The sequence below is a fragment of the Rhinolophus sinicus genome, linkage group LG02, assembly GCF_036562045.2.
Source record: "Rhinolophus sinicus isolate RSC01 linkage group LG02, ASM3656204v1, whole genome shotgun sequence".
In the NCBI taxonomy this organism is placed as follows: domain Eukaryota; kingdom Metazoa; phylum Chordata; class Mammalia; order Chiroptera; family Rhinolophidae; genus Rhinolophus; species Rhinolophus sinicus.
This window is the reverse complement of record NC_133752.1, coordinates 58640277-58659791: the sequence shown is the minus strand read 5'-3', so window position 1 is coordinate 58659791 and position 19515 is coordinate 58640277. Positions and strand designations below refer to the sequence as shown.

Below are 19515 nucleotides of genomic sequence, written 5' to 3'. Positions count from 1 at the left end.
CACTTATTTAGGTATCTGTTATGTCCCAGGTTCTGTGTTAGGTACTGGGGCTTAAAAATAACTAAGAATAATCCATATTCTTGAGTAACTCTCAATCTAGTGAAAGAGAAAGAAAACATAGACAAATAAGCTTGAGTAGGTAATGTCTTAAGCTGACCCTTTATGGATCAGTATTGTAGAAGTATGGCAGGAGGATTGCTATGGTCTGAATATGTCCCCTCAGAGTCATATGTTGGAATCCTAATGCCGAATGTAATGGTACTAGGAGGTGGGGCCTTTGGGAAGCGATTAGGTCGTGAGGGTTCCACCCTCATGATTGTGGTTAGTGACCTTATAAAAAAGACCCCACAGAGTTTCTTAGCCCCTTCCATCATAGGAGGATGCAGTGAGGAGTTGGCAGCTGGCAACTTGGAAGAGGGCCTTCATTAGTACCCCACAGTGCTGGCACCCCAATCTTGGATTTCTAGCCCCTTACACTGGGAGAAATAAATTTGTTTATAAGCAACCCAGTCTATGCTATTTTTGTTATAGCAGTCTGAATGGACTAAGACAGGGATAAAGTGAGGATTGGTGTTTTAGTTGCACACATATGTGCATGTAAAAGGGCTTATATGTATAGTCATTCATTCATTCATTCATTCATTCATATAATGCACATTTGTTGTGTGACACCTACCTCAAAACTAAGGTGCTTTAAATTCATTCATTTAATTGTCATAATGGTCCTGCAAAATTGGTGCTATCTCCAATTTTTTAATTGTAAGCTTAGAGAGGTTGTATAATTTGTCCAAGATTTCACAGCTAGTAAGTTACAGAGACAGGATCTGAAACTGGGTCTTGGCAACAAATCCTGTGCCCTTTACTATATGCCAGCCATCATATTAAGCAGTGGTTTTACAAAAATGAAGAGAAGACAGCCTCTCATTTTAAAGTGCGATCTAAAAGAAAACAAACACATAAATATAATGTTACAACTACAGTGAGTCACATGGATAGTTTTCATGGAAGGTTAGGAAAAATTTTTATGAAAGAAGTGATGTTTAAGCTCCTTAGATATTTCTTGGTTGAAATACCAGTATATTTGAAATTACTGCCAATTTAGTTGCTAGGTTCATGCTCATTGTGAGCTCTGCATATGCAAGTTTTGGTTTCCTCCTTTAATAGTCCACTCCATGTGAAAATGGAGTTACTGCTGTTGCATGGAAATCACACAGACATTCTGCTGTAGGCACTTCCTACAATCTCTGTGGTTTCAGTACCCAGTTACTGACTGGAACAATGGATTTAGTGCTGGGCAAACGAAACTGCAGCCTATCCAGGAATACTATGCATTCAAAACCTCAGAATGTGATCAGAGATGAGTGATTAAACTTGCATGTCTTCATTTACAGCTGAGATAATGCCTCAGATAACTTCACAGATGTAGAAACTAATGGGCCTTTGCATGTGAAGTACTTTATTTTCTAAGGATTAGATTATAAAATTTTATAGAGTATTAAATAGTGAATTGACCAACCCTCTACCTGTTCTTGTATGAAGCCACTGAGTTACACTTTATAAAATTGAAGTGTTATAAACATACTGTAAATTGAGAGGCAATCCAGATAAAGAGCAGTATTTCCTAATGTGTGTTAAAGAGCAAGATGTTAAAATGTAGAAGAAAAGTTTCCATAACTAAAGATGTTTGGGAAACAAACCCTAGGCTGAACCATAAACAGTTTTCTTTACTGTGGGACTTCTCATAGCTTATAAAATACTCCCTTTAATAATATACTAGTGCGGCTTTTGGCACTGTGCTAACCAGTGAGGATACGAAGATAGTTACCTTTCAGTCTGATTTTTCCTCAGAGCCTGAGACTTGTATATACAGCTGCCTACCTAACATAACCATTTGAGTGGTCTGATAGGTACCTTAATTTAATGTATTCAAAACCCATCTCCCCAAGTGTAGCTCAATAAAGGGCCCATTTTCTGTCTACTTGAGATTAAAAACCTAGGAGCCATCTTGCTTCTGTCTGCTTCACCACTCTCCACAAATCATGAAATCCAATAGTCCTGCTGGTACTACCTACAAATAAAAATTGGAATCTATCTTCATATTTTTCATCCCCACTAATCCAAGCCATTGTTTTCTTTGTAGTAGTTTCTTAACTGGCTTCTCTGTTTCCTCTTTTGCCATCCACCTAGTCCATTCTCTGCATGGCAACTAGAACGGTCTTTTTAAAAAACATTACATCAAATCATGTTACTATCACTTTTTAAAAAAATTTCCAGTGGCTTCCCATTTATACTCTGATAATCTAAATTCCATACTTTGGTCTCTAAAATCTTAGCTAGTGTGGTTTTACCAGTCTTTCTGAGTTCTTATATCACCGTTCCCATCATTCATGATGCCCTAGTCACAGTTACCTTTTTACCCCTATTCCTAAAAAACTTACTTTTGTGCTAGTTAATCCTGTAAGCCTGGAATGCTCTTGCCTCTTCTCCAGATTTTCACATGGCTGGCTACTTCTTCCCGGCTTTCTTGCTTTGGGGAGGCCTTCTCTAATCACGTAATCCAATGCAGTGCCTTGTCACATCACATTATTTGTCATATCATATTCTGTTATTTTTATCATAGGTCTTAGCGCTACTCAGTAGTTTTTTGTTGGTTTATTTTTTCTTCTGCCTTCTCTCTCCACCACGAGAGTAGGGATCTTATCTCTCCTGTTCAGGGCTATGAACTGCCTAGGGCTTAGAACAGTGCTACTTAGAACATAGTAGGTGGTCAGAATATGCTACTTGGATGAAGAAATGCAAGCATGAATAAATGGATGAAAGAAACTGACTTATCGAGGTAGTAAGGAACATTAGGAGGTTACTTATGTTTTTAATAAAGTTTTGTCCTTAAATTTTTAAAACATTGAGCTATAATTCACATACCGTAAAATTCATCCATTAAAGTGTATGATTCGGTGGATTTTAGTATAGTCACCAAATTGTGCAACCATCACAAGTATCTAATTCCAGAACATTTTTATCACCCCCAAAAGAAACTCATTATCATTAGTAGTCACTCTTAATTTCTCCTCCTCCAACCACTGGCAACCACTAGTCAGTGTACTTTCTGTGCCTATGGATTTGCCTTTTCTGGACATGTCATATAAATGGAATCATATAATATGTGATACTATATATTTTGTATCTAGGTTCTTTTTACTTAGCATAATATTGTCAAGATATATCCATGTTATAGCATGTATGGGGATGTACTTCATTCCTTTTTATGGCTGAATAATAGTCCATTGTACTGATACACTCATTTTATTTATCCATGCATCAGTTGGATGGACTTTTGGGTTGTTTCCACTTTTTGGCTCTTATGAGTAATGGTGCTATGAACATTAATGTGCAGGTTTTTGTTTGGATATATTTTTCAGTTTTCTTGGATATATGCCCCTCCCCCTGAGTCCCTGGCAAGCACTGACCATTTTACTGTTTCTGTAATTTTCCAGAATGTCATATATTTGGAATCATATACTGTATAGCCTTTTCAGACTGGCTTTTTTCACTTAACAGTATTCAATTCAGGCTCCTTTTTTGTTTTGTTTTGTTTTTGTGGCACAGTAGCTCATTTCTTTTGATCACTGAACATAATATTCCATTTTAGGATGTACCAGAGTTTGTTTTCCATTCACCTATTGAGAGGCATTTTGGTTGTTCCAGTTTTGGCGATTATGATTATAGTTGCTATAAACATTCACAGGTGGTTTTCTTGTGGACATAGGTTTTCAAATCAGTTGGGTAAATACCTAGGAGTAGGAATGCTGGATGATACATAAAGATTGCTTTTAGCTTTGTAACAAATTGCCAAACTGTTTTTCATAGGGCTGTGCAATTTTGCCTTTTGCATTCCTGTTAGCAATGAATGTTGCTCTGCATGGTCATCAGCGTTTGGTATTGTCAGTTTCATGGATTGCAGCCATTTTAATATTTGTATAGTGGTGTCTCATTGTTTTAATTTGCACTTCCCTGATGACAAATGTCGTCGAGCATCTCTTCATATGTTTATTTGCCATCTGTATATCTTCCTTGGTGGTGGTTGTTCATATATCGTTTGCCCATTTCTTCATTGGGTTGTTTTCTTATTTTTGAATTTTTAAGAATTTTTTTGTATACTTTGGGTGTAAGTTCTTTATCAGATATATGGTTTGCAAAGATTTTCTCCCTATGGCTTACAGTTTCTTTCACAGAGCAGAGCATCAAATTTTAATAAATTGCCTGTAGAGGGATCCCCCTTCAGCCCACACCTCAAAGCTCTGAGCCTTACCCTAATGTTAAATACCTGTTCCCACTTGCCTACTTCTCAGAAAAAAGCCAGCAGAGGTGCGTATTGGGATCCACTTGCTCAGGGGCTCTGAATCAAGTTCCCATACCATTCCTTCCCCCCTTAAGATCCTGAGCTTGGAGCACAGAGGTAATCGCCTTCATTGCCTCTGTTGGGCATGTTCTAGGCTAGGTTTTTTCAGACTTTTCTCTGCTGTGTGTTTCATCAACTTTTTAATCTTAACAGAATTCTTTAGTTTCTGATCTGCTGGTAGCCTTCTTTCTTGCTTTCCAGCAATGTTAAGGATGTTTTGCTTTCCTATCATTAGCAACAACTGCAACAGCACCACCAGTAATAATAATTTAAAGGGGTTGTTAGACAGAAATGTACACATATGTTTGCTCCGATTGCTAACTTTCTTGAATCAAGATTGTCTTTTTGGTACTCACAGCTTTTAGTTTTATTATTTATAAAATACATTCTACTTGGTTTTCATAATTTCTAACATTTTAACTCGTGCATATCTGCCTTTCTAAAAGCGTAAGTGTGTTTGGCAACCTTTGGGAGTACATTGGTCTCTGGTGGATTTTTATTTTTCCTTAATGGCAATACTAAGTATTCATGTAAATTAGAAGAGGTGTGAGGAGAGGAAATGGATTTAGGTAGTTGGGAGATTATTTTAAATTGTGCCTACTTATAACTCTCTTGGTATAAGTTAGCCTGTGTTGTTTCATAAATGACTTGGTTTAACTGCGGTGATACAGAAGAAAATTGTTAGAAATAATTGGATAGAAGACAGGTGAACATTGTGTAGTGTTGGATAGTGGATAAAAGAATGGGCTTTAAAGATATAAATCCTAGAGTCAAATTCTGGCTACTTAATTTACCACTTTTTAAACCTTGAGCAAATTATTTAAGTTATTTAAGCCTCAGGTTTTGTATTCATAAAATAAAATAATAGCATGTACATCACCGAGTTATGAGGACTAAAGGAGATATTGCATGTAAAATACTTCTGAGCACAAAGCCTGCAGTAAATGTTAGTTCATATTAATCATCATTATTATTACCCTGATATAGAAGTTCTCAGCCTGAAGTTGACTAGAACTATCAATTAAAAAGTATTTTTCAAGTACTTGATCTCTAGTATTGGACTTTAGACCTATGGAAGGAGCTGCTGATGTGAATCACAGCTTGGTACCCAGAGGTGGAGCAAAGAGAAGTACTATTAGTTGAGTTATTACGACAGGGTTCAATAGTAAGGTAAGGAGTATTCCCGTTTTATAGGAGAGGATGCTGAAGCTTGGTGATGTTAATTAACTTGTTCAAGATAATGGACTTGTTGAATCCCACTTGTGCCATTTAACTAGCTGTGTGGTCAGAGTAATTCGCTTAACCTTGAAGGGATGGAGCTATTGACCCAAATAAAGTGATGTAATTTTGAGTATATTGACATGTTCTTCAGTGTCAAAATACACAGATGTCTAGTCTTCTCACCCTTACTGGTGCCCCTGTTTTGAGTTATCTGTAAATCTCCCCTCTCCCCGATTCCTTCAGCCTTAAAACTCTCTAGTCCAGCTTAGGAAATACCAACTTTGTTGAAAGTTGGATTGAAAACAAAGGGTTAAAATTAAGGGTAATGATGGATGTGACAGTGTTGAGATGGTAGGAACCTGTTTATGGGAATTAACCAAGGTGTCACTCTAGGGCCTAATCTATGCTTTAGGGTCTCAAAGAGGAAATAATTGCTGTTGAAATTTAGATCAAATTGGATGGCTAATTATAAGGGATGTGTGCTCAGAAGTTCCCCTTAGGGTTCATTTACTCTACCCTGCTCTAGAAATTGGCCTTCAAATATGAGTAAGAGGACTGGAGAAAAACTAAATTCTGGGTGTTTGTTTGGAAAGAAAAGACCTCAGGGTAATGCTGTGAATTAGCAATACGATACTTCTTATATGTAATGTATCATACCTGTTCTTAACAAAAAGCTCTAAATTCTCATATAGTTAGGCGGTTGTGTTGGAAACTGTGCAGGAGAAATTAGCCATCGGATCCCTGTCCTCTAAGACCAAAAATGTATATAGGGATTGTAAAGAGTACAATTTATTTTGGGGGAAAAATAGGTCTTATATAAAATTTTAAAATGTACATGCCCTTTAGCACAACAGTTTTACTTCTAGGTATTTATCCTGTATATATGCTTATGCACAATAATTCTTACTAATTCTTGCAGTATTGTTTATAATAGCAAATGACTAGAAACAACCTAAATGTTTATCAACAGGTGACTGATTAAAATTTATATCTATATAAAGAAATACTATTCAGTCTTTAAAAAGAATAAAGTAGATCTACTTCTGCCTTGCTATACAACAATCCCCTGATATATTAAGTGAAAAACATTATTTAGTATACTTGGTATGCAACAATTGTGTAAAAACAAAAACAGGCACAAGCATTTTAATAAACGTTATGCACATAGACTCTCTGGAAGGACACACAGGATAGTTCTGAGATTCTACTGATACACAGATTTCTCCTGAGATGAGTGGGTGGGAGGGCAACATATTTTCTGTTAATGAACATGTGTTTGAATATTTGTATCAAATATCTTTAAAAGACATGAAATATATGCATTTGGCCATATATTGTTGCTATAAGAGCTTTTACTCATTGATGAGGACTTTTGTCTACATGCTTTGATATTTATGCTTTTGAACTTGAGGACTCTGTCAGCTGATTTTTGACCCAGGAATGAGGATCAATATTGAGTACCCCTCCCAGAGTAGGATGGATACTGGTAGAAGTTTCAGGTCACAATTGAAGAAAAAGCGGAATATACTTTTAAAAGTTATATTTAAAAAATATAGAGTATTGCAATGGTTAGGTTATTGTGCCTAAATAAAGCAGAAGGGTCAGAGAAGGGAAATTAGAGGGAGAACTTGAAAGTATTTTGGAAGTATGAATGTACATGGAAATGAGGAACAGAGAAGGGAGTACACAGGGAACTAAAAACCATTTTATAAACATTATCTCATCTCTAAATTATACCCTTTTGTAAAAAGTTATTTTCCAGACTTTCACAAAACAAAATAAAGAAATTGAAGACCAGATGAGAATTTGTGGTTTCCTACATAATGTAAGATGAAAATAGCAAAATGATGCGTGGAACCTTGTTTTCTTGATTTCCAACCTATCCCCATGATTGTTCTGAGAGAACCTGAGCTGTGATGTGGTTATAGCACCAAAAGACAAAACAAACATTTTTTTAAAAAAATCTGTTTTGAACTTAATATATAAAAGCATTTGTTTCCAAAGTAAGGTTATATTTTTTCTGCATCCAGTCTTAGGAGATGAATTGAAGGTAGCAATGGACATTGAAAGAAAGCTTTGGACATTGTACTACCATTTCTTTTTTTTTCACTCTTGAGTCATTCTGGTTCAGGAAAAGGACGGGTAATGAAAATACTAACATTTGCACAGCAATTTACATTTTTAAAAGCTTTTTACATATATATTTTCTCATTTTGCAGCTTTTCTATGATATTATACAAGTAGTGGGGATGTTTTGTTATTTTTATTAGGTTTTCACTGTTAAAGAAAAAAATAAGCTCAAGAAAGTTTGGTAATTGAGATAACATAGCTGATAAGTGTCAACGCTGGTCTTCACAAAATCGAACTCAAGATTGTTTTTTTTTTCTTTCTACCCAACTATAAGGTTTTATGAGGTTGATTTACTTAGCTTTGTGGAAGACCAATTCTGGGTGGACATCAATCAAGAAAACAGGTGGAAGCCTAAAACTTCAGAGCAGAGTGGTTTGATAAGTAGATGATTTTGCAGACTGATGAGGCTCTGAACCTCCTGAGTGTAGGCACAGCTGATGTCCTCGTGGTTCACACGTACTCCAGCCCTTTTCAGAGCAACTTGTCACATCTTCAGTTGCTGCATCTATCTGAGCTGTGGGCTAATTAAAGGCATTGTACTTCATTTACAGCCTGCCTGAAGACATGCACCAGATGAGTCATAGGAGAGCTATTTTTTGTAATTAATCACACATAAATAAGTAAAATGGCTTTTCATAAAAAATGTTGGTGAAGTTTGTTTCTCCTGAATTTTGATAACCAAATGGTGAGAAGAAGCAGGAAAATGAAATAAGCTTCAAGCTCAGTAGTCATAATGATCTTTTCTGTTTTTATATTTTAGAGATGCTGGGAGAGAATTTGGTGTTTAATGCATTGTCTGATTAAAGAGCAGAAGAGTTCCATACTTAGTGTGGGTCCAGAGCCTGACTGTGTCTAATATTTGACTTTTGGATTTACTCTGAGTGCACTGCAAAACCACTCAATGGTTTTAAGCACAGAGGAGTATCATCGTCCGATTAGAGTTTTCAAAGAGATACCTTGGCTGTTGAGTAGAGAGAGAGATCTGTGGGAAGAGAGGGCTTTGTTAGAGTTGAGGAGCATCAATTTACTCTTAATTAAACATCTGAGTAGAGACTTACATTGACATGACAAGCCATTACCTTAAAAATGAAAAATACCTGTCATTTGAATTGGAAATTTGGGTTGACTGATAGAGTCTTAGTTTATTTCAGATCCTTAGTACTTTGTGAAAGCTCCTCATGTAATTATAATATGCAACCTAATATGCAGCCCTGTTTGAGAACTACCACTTTATCTTGGAGAAACAAGGGAGAGATCTTGGGGGTAAGTCTGGGAGAAGAGGGTAATGAGTGAAAAGCTATGGAAAGCTTGGAAAGCATAGTGTTATGTGCCCTTTTTGAATTCTACTTTCATATTCCTATGTTCAAATTTCTGAATTTTTTGGTGGTAGGAATTTAGTAACATTAAACTTTATGGGGTTCTCAGCCACTAAACTCTAATTCATTCTTTCCTTTCCATATGAAGAGAAGAAAGGGAGTATTGAGACGGGATGGCTAGGATATAATACAATTTGATAAGAACTTGCCATCATTAACAGAAGAATCCATCTCTTAACTCATAAAATCATTTCTAAGACTAGTTTCATTTGATCCATTTAAAATATATAAATGAAAATTGAGCAAACCAACCACATTAATGTCTACTGCATACCTGGAATTCTGGATTAAGACTGCTGATGCTTCCTATAATTGGGTAGAAGAACATGTAGTTTTTCTTTCTTGCTCTAGGATTTTTGTATTTTATTGATATAAAATTGTATCTTTATGCTTTTTAAACGATGGAAACAAATTATTTGTATGAGGGTGAGGGACTTAGAATAGGAGTGAAAAGGAATAAAATAAAGACTATCACAGAAGTAATTTTTTGTTTTTCTAGATTGCAACATGTAATCTTGATTTGTTAATTTATTATGAAGAGCTGGATAGTTAAAACTAAAAATTCTTTTTCTCTTGGGAAGTTGCAGTAGGGAATATAGAGAAGGTTTGTAGGAGTTTTGGGTATGGAACATAATAATTACAGCAGTTATATTGCCGGGATTTAATGTAGCCAATACAATTTAGGATGTTTATTTGTAGACATTTAGGGTCACCTGTATATTATTTTATCCAGTAATATAGTGTAGTAGACTCTGTTGAAAGTCGTGCCTTAAATATTGAAGTGCCTTTTTTTCTTGTCTATTTATAGTGGTAGTCGCTCCTCTAAAACGTTTAAACCAAAGAAAAACATTCCAGAGGGTTCTCACCAGTATGAGCTCTTAAAGCATGCAGAAGCCACACTTGGCAGTGGCAACCTCCGGATGGCTGTCATGCTTCCTGAGGGAGAAGATCTAAATGAGTGGGTTGCAGTGAACAGTAAGTATCCTTTCTGTTTCTCAGTAGACTCTACACTAGGTTAGAAGCCTCATTGTAGGTGAGTTTTGGGATGCTATCTATTCTAGAATCTAGTTAGCGACCTAATAGCACAATATAGTGATACCTCAATCCACTTTAGCCTTTATGTTATTTTATTTCTAAATAGGGAGTTTGGTGAAATTCTTGTCTCCTGTTATAATGAAATGCAAAGCATAAATTTACAATCTTCAGTGGAAAAAAAATGGTAATAACAGCAATTAATAGTTAATATTTATGGAACATGAATTATGTCTGGCACTCGGCTATTCTTTCTGCATGGATTATTTTATTTCATCTTTACAGCCTCATGATGTAGGTACTATTATTATGCCCATTTAATACAGATAAGAAGCAGCAGCAGAAAGATTAGTAATTCTCCTCGGTCATACAGCTATTAAATGGCAGAGCCTGGGCTCCAATATAGAACTAGAGAATTTCAGAGACCATACTTTATCCACTTTTAACCACTATGCTAAATTGCCTCTTTCGGTAGCATGTTCAGTGATTTCCCTAAGTTATGCTTTAAAACAAATATTCAATAGTGAGCTTATGAAATTAATAAACTATGTTTATAAGATATTCTTAACACCTAGGAAGAAAAGTATATAAGTAAAAAGTAAATATATTATTGGGAATTAAGCCAGAGAAAATTGGGGAATAAAAGTAGTACTTTTAATAGTCAGGATTTTTCAATATTAGTGAAGAAACTACTAGAATTTTATAATTGGGGAAATTTTGTATGAATCGAATAAAAATAAAATGAAATTTAATTGAAAACATACAGTACATGTCTAGGCTTTGATTAAAGGAAAGCAAAACTATTTTTCTTGTAATATTTAATGGTATCTTATTATACGTAATTTGAAATATATCATAGGATTTATAAATTGAGCCGCTACCCACTGATAACTCTTAGGAACCTAAAGGATTTTCCTGAGATATCTTAAAAACTTACTGTGACAGCATTTGCGTAAAACTAGTATTTATTATAATGTGATTATCCTCCTGGACCAAGAGAGTTAATTACTAAAGAAATAAATGATTTTTTTGCTTTATGGGTGAGACTCATCTTACCAATGAAATGATTCTGTGACATTACAAAGAAAATATTCAGAATAAATTTCCAATATATGTGTACATTCTGTTTTTTGTACTTGTTTGTGCCCTTTTTGTACCATTTAAGAACTCATTTACTGATTTTAAAAATCTAAAGAAGGTAGCATTAAGCTTCTGTATGTGGGATTCTGACTTGAGTATGAAAGCAGATCATCATTTTCTATCTGTATTCGCTCTGTCTCAGTTGGCAGAACTGAGTGTCTGTACCACTGAAATGCTTAGAACTTCAGTGACTTCTAAAATTCCACAGGCATTTTGCAGTAATAACTGGACAAAAATTATTTTGAATTGGGGAGTTAGAACATCCGATGAGAACAGGTAATTCTGCCTTGAAAATACAGCATTTGACTGAAGTACTGGATTCTTAAATTTTCCATATTTATAGTATTCTTCCTAAATGACACTTGATGAGGTAAATAGGATTTGAGGCTAGACAGATATTTTCACTCACTGACAGTAATTAAGTAAACATTTGGGTACATAAAAAGAGTGAAGGGAATTTGTTGATAAGATTGGCATTTTAATGGCTTTTTTGCTTCAGTTCATTTGCCAGATGAAGATAAATGGTAGGAAATTCAACAACTGGTCTCACAGCCAAAAACCAGAGTCTGGTTGTGGACATTATTCTTCTAGAAAGAATGATAGCTTAAAGAAGATAGAAGGTTCGGGAATTTAGAAAAAGCTGGATGAATGACTTATAAATGTATGTGGCACAGAATCCTGAGGCCATATCTTGGTTTATGGAAGGAAACTAATATTTACTAAATGCCCATTTTATAGTAGACACATTTTTTAGCATTCCGTATAATAAAACCAGTTTTAGAAGTAGGAAACTGAGGTTCAGGGAGGTCATAAGTAACTGGTAAGTATAGGAGTTGTGATTCAAACTTGTCTTATTTCAAAGTCATAGGTTGTCCTCTGTTGTTGTGGAGGACAACTTAAGAATTATATTATTTAGTAAATCTTGGCTCTTTGAGAGGTAAGAGGTCAAGTAAAACTTGTAGGACTACATTTAGTGAATGCTTCTTATTATCCTACTTTCATCAGCAGTTAACTTTGACTCCTTTTAAAGTCAATGTCTTCTACTGCTCTAGAAAATCTGAAATAAAAAAGCAAAGTGCTCCTCATGGGTAATTAATGAGATGAAAAGAGATTTTAGGACTGCATAAATAAAGTGGGAATAGGCACTGAGCTCAAAGTCACCATATGTAGTATTTGTACTTCTCAAACATATGGATAAATGCTCCTTTTTTGCTTGAGAAACTTAAAAAGATAAATTTTTGGCCAGGATAGTATAGGCAATCGGGTATTAGAGTCTGGCTAGATAGATGTCAGTGATTATTAGAACACTCCTTGTGGTTTCCTTGAGTTAATTTGTACCAAGTTCTCATTGACTGCTTTATAGCAAAAGAAAGGGCACACTGAGGGGAAGTTGTTTGCTTCTACAACTTGTACTTCCCTTTATGAAAAACTCAAGTGACATTTTCCCTGTTAGCTTGTAAACTCAAGGAGGACATGGGATTGAGTCAGTTTGTTTCTTATCCTTAGAGGTTGGCATAGTTTCTGGCACATCAAAGGGTCATGCAATGTCTGGGAAGAGGTAAACATACTAATTTTTGTTTGGAGCTTTGTTATATCAAGGATGCTTACGCTGTACTCTAGGACAAGGGTTAGCAAACTTTTTTTTTTATAAAGGACCAGTTATTAAACATTTTAGTCTTTGCTGTTACAACTATTCACGCCTGCTGCTATAGTTCAAAAGCCACCATAGAACAATATGTATCCAAATAAGCATGTTTGTATTCTCATAAAAATTTTTTAAAAAACAGATGATGTGCCAGATTGGGCCTGTGGTCATAATTTACTGACCATTGCTCTAGGATAAGGCCAGTAAATGAATAATAGTAAATGAATGTATAATTATCTAGCTAATAGAGGAGAAAAATAGAATAATAAAAATTAATTCTAAAGAACGTAAGAAAGGAAAGAAAAAGAATCATAATAATTAGGGTAAATAGATAGCAAATAGTAAGATAGTAAATTCAAATCCAAATAGTAATAATTTGTATTAAATGTAAAGGACAGATGCTTCAATAAAAAAGGCAACTGTTGTGTCAAGATGGTCATAAACAAAACAAAGCTAAATTCCATTTCCAGGAAACATACTTTATAGAGGTACAGGTTGAAACTAAAAACTTAAACAGTAATCTAAAGAAAGCTGATATAGCCATGTAAATATCACATAAAGTAGACTTCCAGGCCAAAAAAAGGGAAGATTTTAAAATGATAAATGGTTGAATTCGCAAAGACCATATGATGTTCTGAATTTGTGTCTTTAATAACATCTCAATAATATATTAAAATCATTTGAACTAAAAGAAGAAATAGACAAATCCATAGTCATAACAGGAGATTGAAACACTCCTCTCAGTAATGGGTAGAAAATGTAGAAGAAAAAAATCAACAAGGAATTTAAAAATTTGAGCAACGTGATTAATAAGACTTGACCTGAGACCACATGACCTAAGCACCTCAGATTACACACATGTACATTTTCAAAAATTGAAAGGATTGAAATCATATAACATATGTTTTGACCATAGTGGAATTTAGCTAGAAATCAATAACAAAAAATTAGGAAATCTGTGTATGTGTGGAAGGAACACTGATAAATCTAGATTGTGCTTGAATAAAATTAAAATTTAATGTTTTACTTATAGCTGATGTTTCCTTTGCAGCTGTGGATTTCTTCAATCAGATCAACATGCTTTATGGAACAATCACAGATTTCTGTACAGAGGAGAGTTGTCCAGTGATGTCAGCTGGCCCAAAGTAAGACTTGGTTCATGATCAGTTCTCATTTTTACCTTATTTTGTAGTGCTTGGATAAGAAGAACTTTTCTGACCATATAATTTCTGTACTTACCATCTCCTTCAGTGGTTTATCAATAAGTAATATATTAAGTCTAGATTCTTTAGCCTGAGCTTTATGGCCCTTCCTGCATTGCCCTCCATCCTGCCTTTCCTCTGTTCACTTATGTATCTCCTCTGGTTTATCCAAACTAGATTATTGGAAATGCCTTACTATTCCCTCCATTGCTTATACTCTGAAAATTTGCTGATTCTGTTCTTCTCTTGGTTATTTTTCTTTTCTTCCCATCTCTCTCCTTTTAGCTTCTGCTAATATTTTAAAAGATTTTACCCATCTTCAGGGCCCACATCTAATGCTTCATTCTGATTTCTTCAGACTAGATGTGATTTTTCTATTTATCTTTTTTGTCTTTATGATTATATTTCTTTGTTACATTATACTTATAGTAGTTATACATCTTATTTAACGTGTTAGGTTTATTCTTCTTCTTAATCCCTTTTAGTGCAAGAACAGTGCCTGCCAATTACCACTCAATAAATGTTGCTTAGATCAATACATTTTTGAAACTGGCTTTTATTATTACTATGGCTGATAATAACAATGACAGCTACCATTTATTCAGTGCTACCTAAATGTAAGGCCTTTATACTCATTATTCTCATTTTATATGAAGAGAAATAGAGTCAGAAAGGTTAATAAGTATCACGTCCAAGGTCCTATTATCTAGAAACAGGCAGGCCCAGGATTGAAACCTAGGTCTCTTTGTTTCTAGTGTCTGTACTCTTAACTGCTACATTATATTATTTTCTTATAAGAAATATTAATTGGTACTTACAAGGAATATAGAGAAAAGTTTTATTTTTAGTGCTGACTTTCCCTAAAGTATGTTCTCTCTCTCTAGTTTTATACAAGGTGTGAGTATTGAAACAAAACATAACAAACTGGCTATGCTTACTAGTGCTTAGGAATATTGTCATGATAAGTAGTAGATTGCTAGTCACTTATTGTACTAATGCTTTCATTGCTCAGAATATTTTTGGTAACATTTAAATTGCAGTGTCAGGCTCATTATTTATTGACTGACCAAATTTACGTATTGAACAAAGTATTACCTAGTTAGGTCATCTACCTTATTCCTCAAATTGACTCCAAATGAGTTTAGATGTTTCTCAGAATCCAGTCCTCTAAAAAAGAATTGACAGTTTGCCATCATCAAAGGTGTTCAAAATAATGTTTTGAGTATTTCCTAAGGTAATATTTTGGGAAAAGAACTTATTTCAAATGTATTGAAAATAACTTATTTTCAAACTATTTCAAACTTTGAAACTTCAAATAATTTTAAGTGTGCAGAACAGCTGCCAGAAGAGCAGAAAGAACTCCCATATTTCTTTTCCCCGGATTCCCCAATTATTAACACTTTACTCCATTTGCTTCCTCACTCACTCTTTCTATATGTATGCTCATTAACGTTAATTTTTGTGAACGTTTTGAGCAGGTTGTAGGCATTAGGCCCCTTTACCCATACATATTCAGTCGTGTATTCTTCAAAAACAAGGATACTCTACATAACCAGCACACAAACCCGTCACACCACTTCCTCCATTTCAGAGATACCATTTGCATTTCATCATCTGTCTCAACAACATTTCGGGTTTTCATTTCCGGTCGAGGATCCTATCTAGGAATACGTATTGCCTTTATTTGACTTATCGCTTCACGTACCTTTAATCTGGAGTAGTTCCTCAGTCTTTCCCTGTATTGGCCTTTGTACATAAAAGAGGTAATATAGCAGGCCTGACTGCTGTCTTTTGAAAGGCCTGCTTACGAGGTTGACCCTTGGATGACATCTGCGAACTTGGATTTCAGAAGGATTCCCCACCATTCTAACTGTTAAGAGTGGCTCTCTCTACCTAAACTGTGCAAATGATATGGTTTATGCTTTCCTTCGGCGAGTCTGGAATTTTAGTACGTGTCATGTGGAGGGTGCCTGCTTGACCACCCCCTGATAAAAAACCTGGACAGAGTCTCTAATGAGCTTCCGTGGTAGACAGTATTTAGCATGTGTAATCACACCTCAGTCCTGGGGGAATTAGGGGTGGCCTGTGTGACTCCAGTGGGAGAAGACTCTTGGAAGCTTGTTCCTGTTTTCCTTTGGACTTTGCCCTATTTGCAGACTTTTCCCTTTGCTGACTTTGGTATGTGTTCTTTCACTGTAATAAATCATATCTGTGAGTACAACTAGATGCTGAGTTCTCTAAGTCCTCTTAGCAAGTCATCATATGCGGTGTGGTCTTGGGGACCCAACCACTGTCTGATGTTTCCTTACGACTACATTCAGGCCATGCATTCTTGTCAGGAACCCCAGAGATGATACTTTTTTCCTAGTGGATCATATTAGGAGGCACATGGTGTTGACCATCCCATTATTGGTGATGTTAACCCTGATTGTCTTACCATGTTAGTGTCTGTGAGATTTCTTCACCCCACATTTGCCATTTTCCCCTTTGTAATTGTCTAGTATTTTATTGGGAGGTTTTCTGATATTATACCAATATCCCATTCCTGTGAACTAGGGGGAATTACTGTCATTTAGACTAGTGCTCTGATCACATTCTCCATAGAAATCTTATCTAAATAGCTGGTATCGGAGGTACATACCTAATTCTTCAAAAGTTGACAGGCACGGGATCTCTATAAAGGTACTACAAAAATGAAAAATGATCTTCCTTCCCTGTTTCCTTCCTTCGTCCCAACTTCATTTTTTTTCCTTTTTCTTTCCTCTTCTTCCTTTCCTTCTTCCCTTCCTCCCTTTCATCCTTCCACCTTTCCTTCTACCTACCCTTCCTTCCTCTCTTTTTCTTTGAGAGTCTTAACTTTTGCCTGTCATTAGTGCTGAAAATACGCAGTTGTTATGGTTTGCCGTCTTTATTAGCAGATGGTCAAGAAAGATTATTCCAAGGAAAGGCATTTGTTAGTAGCTTAGCACTGGCCCCTTGCAAAGGAGTATTGAGTGATGGCTCATAGGGTTTTGTTCTCAGTTACTATTATTATTATTAACTAAGAAATGAATGCTTTGGAGTTTTCAGTTTATAAGCTCATATCATGATGACGAATTTCAAAGAGAACGGTCTGTCAAAGGTGGAATAAAATAATCATGGGGGCAAAATAGAGTTATAAGATAAAGTCATCTTAAGTATAAACATAAAAGAAAAAAAAGGAACAGTTAGAAACTAGAAGTATAAGCAATATATAGTTTTATTCAAAAAGCCTTAGGATAGGGGCCGGCCCGGTGGCTCAGGCGGTTAGAGCTCCGTGCTCCTAACGCCGAAGGCTGCCGGTTCGATTCCCACATGGGCCAGTGGGCTCCGAAACACAAGGTTGCCAGTTCAATTCCTCGAGTCCCGCAAGGGATGGTGGGCTCTGCCCCCTGCAACTAAGATTGAACACGGCACCTTGAGCTGAGCTGCCTCCCGGATGGCTCAGTTGTTGGTTGGAGCGCGGGCTCTCAATCACAAGGTTGCCAGTTCAATTCCTCGACTCCCGCAAGGGATGGTGGGCAGCGCCCCCTGCAACTAAAATTGAACATGGCACCTTGAGCTGAGCTGCCGCTGAGCTCCCAGATGGCTCAGTTGGTTGGAGTATGTCCTCTCAACCATAAGGTTGCCGGTTTGACTCCCGCAAGGGATGGTGGGCTATGCCCCCTGAAACTAGCAACAGCAACTGGACCTGGAGCTGAGCTGCGCCCTCCACAACTAAGACTGAAAAGAACAACAACTTGAAGCTGAACGGCACCCTCCACAACTAAGATTGAAAAGGACAACAACTTGACTTGGAGAAAAGTCCTGAAAGTGCACACTGTTCCCCAATAAAGTCCTGTTCCCCTTCCCCAATAAAATCTTTAAAAAAAAAAAAAAAAAAAAAGCCTTAGGATATTGAAAGTTGATATTTTTAAAAAATCTTTAGGATCTTGAAAATGATTTTTTTGGTTTACTGTGTCTGCTTCTGATTTTTCCATTTAAAAATGAATATGGAACACCTGAAAATAATTAACAAAATGAAAAACATAATTGTGAGGAAAAATAAAAGTGTTAAGATTTCTTGATAAGGGAGAAAACATGGATGAGTTCCTGTCTTTAAGTGAAAAGTGATGGTAGCTAAAAGTCCTACCATTCATGGCCTCTAACTCCTAAGAGGATCAAACAAGAACAGCCTTAAGTCGCACTCAGGACTTTAGTTTTATATTAGGAAGAACCTCTTGACTGTGAAAGTGATTAAACAGCGGAACAAGATGCAAAAAAATGTGGGGGAATCTCCTCTTGGAGACCTTCAAAGTGGACTTGATAGTCATCCTCCCTGTTGTCCAGGGTTGGCAATAAGGTATACTGTCAGAGTGTTTATTCAGGTGTATCCTGTCTAGGTTTATTGCTCAGGTGTATGTCGCTATGGTTAAATAGAAAGCATCCTTATTTAGTCTATCTCAAGATAATTTTCATATTTTAAATTACCCTATAGTATTGTTCCATTATATTTTCATTTCCTTTGCTAGGCTCACTGACCTATCATTCTGTCAGTCCAAACTCTGGGACAAGGTTAGAAAAACAGTTGATTCAAAGAGGGCAGCTAAGTGACAGAAGTATTTTCAGAAACTAAGAAACTAAATGCTAGTTCAGTTTAGAGATTTTTATACTTTGGAGTTTCAGCTGTATGCTTATTCTTTATCTTTAAAAAAATCGGTGTGTGTGTGTGTGTGTGTGTATGTGTATGTGTATAAGTAACTCCATTAGCATTCTTGTCTTGTTATTACTCATTTACAAGTCTGTCTTCTTGCTAGTCTGTTCTCCTTGAGAGTAGGGAAAGTCTTTCATTTTAATGTCCCTTGTTCAAGGAGAGTATTCCTTGACACGTTATTTCTCACACAGTAGGTGCACATTAAATGTTTATCATACCAAAGGATAGTATTCTGTTACAACCCAAATCCTATAGGCATCTTTATTTGGGTTGCCAGTTTTCTTTAAAGGTATGTTTAGCTCCTCAACCAAATGTACTCAAATATTGAGTTATTCTTTTCTTCATTCATCTTACTTTGGAGCTTCCTGTGGTATTTTCTATCCATAACCCAAAATTTAAAGCCCCAAGTTTAAAAGAATTGTACTGCATAAGGAGAAATGTTTTTCAAGGAAGAAAAACAATCGTAAAAGTGAAAGATGGTCATCAAAGAAGTGGGAAGTAAGTTAGGTTTTCTGCTAAGGCAATGTATGATTGTAAAATATGAATGCTATGTATGAAAGGAAACTATAAGAAAATTAGAACATATGAGGAGAGCATAGAAACACAAAAATGAGTTTGATGAAATCTGCTTATTTTGGATTGTGATAAATGCAAAATAG

General features: G+C 35.8%; 1 protein-coding gene across 1 annotated transcript in view; it reads left to right on the top strand.

The window, feature by feature from the left end:
* Window positions 1-19515, top strand: part of MOB1B (MOB kinase activator 1B) — a 48961-nt gene that overhangs the window by 16158 nt on the left and 13288 nt on the right. The window contains exons 2-3 of the mRNA XM_019757098.2: window positions 9935-10101; window positions 13995-14088. Coding sequence (XP_019612657.1) covers window positions 9935-10101; window positions 13995-14088 — 261 coding nt within the window. The remainder of the gene's footprint in view (window positions 1-9934; window positions 10102-13994; window positions 14089-19515) is intronic.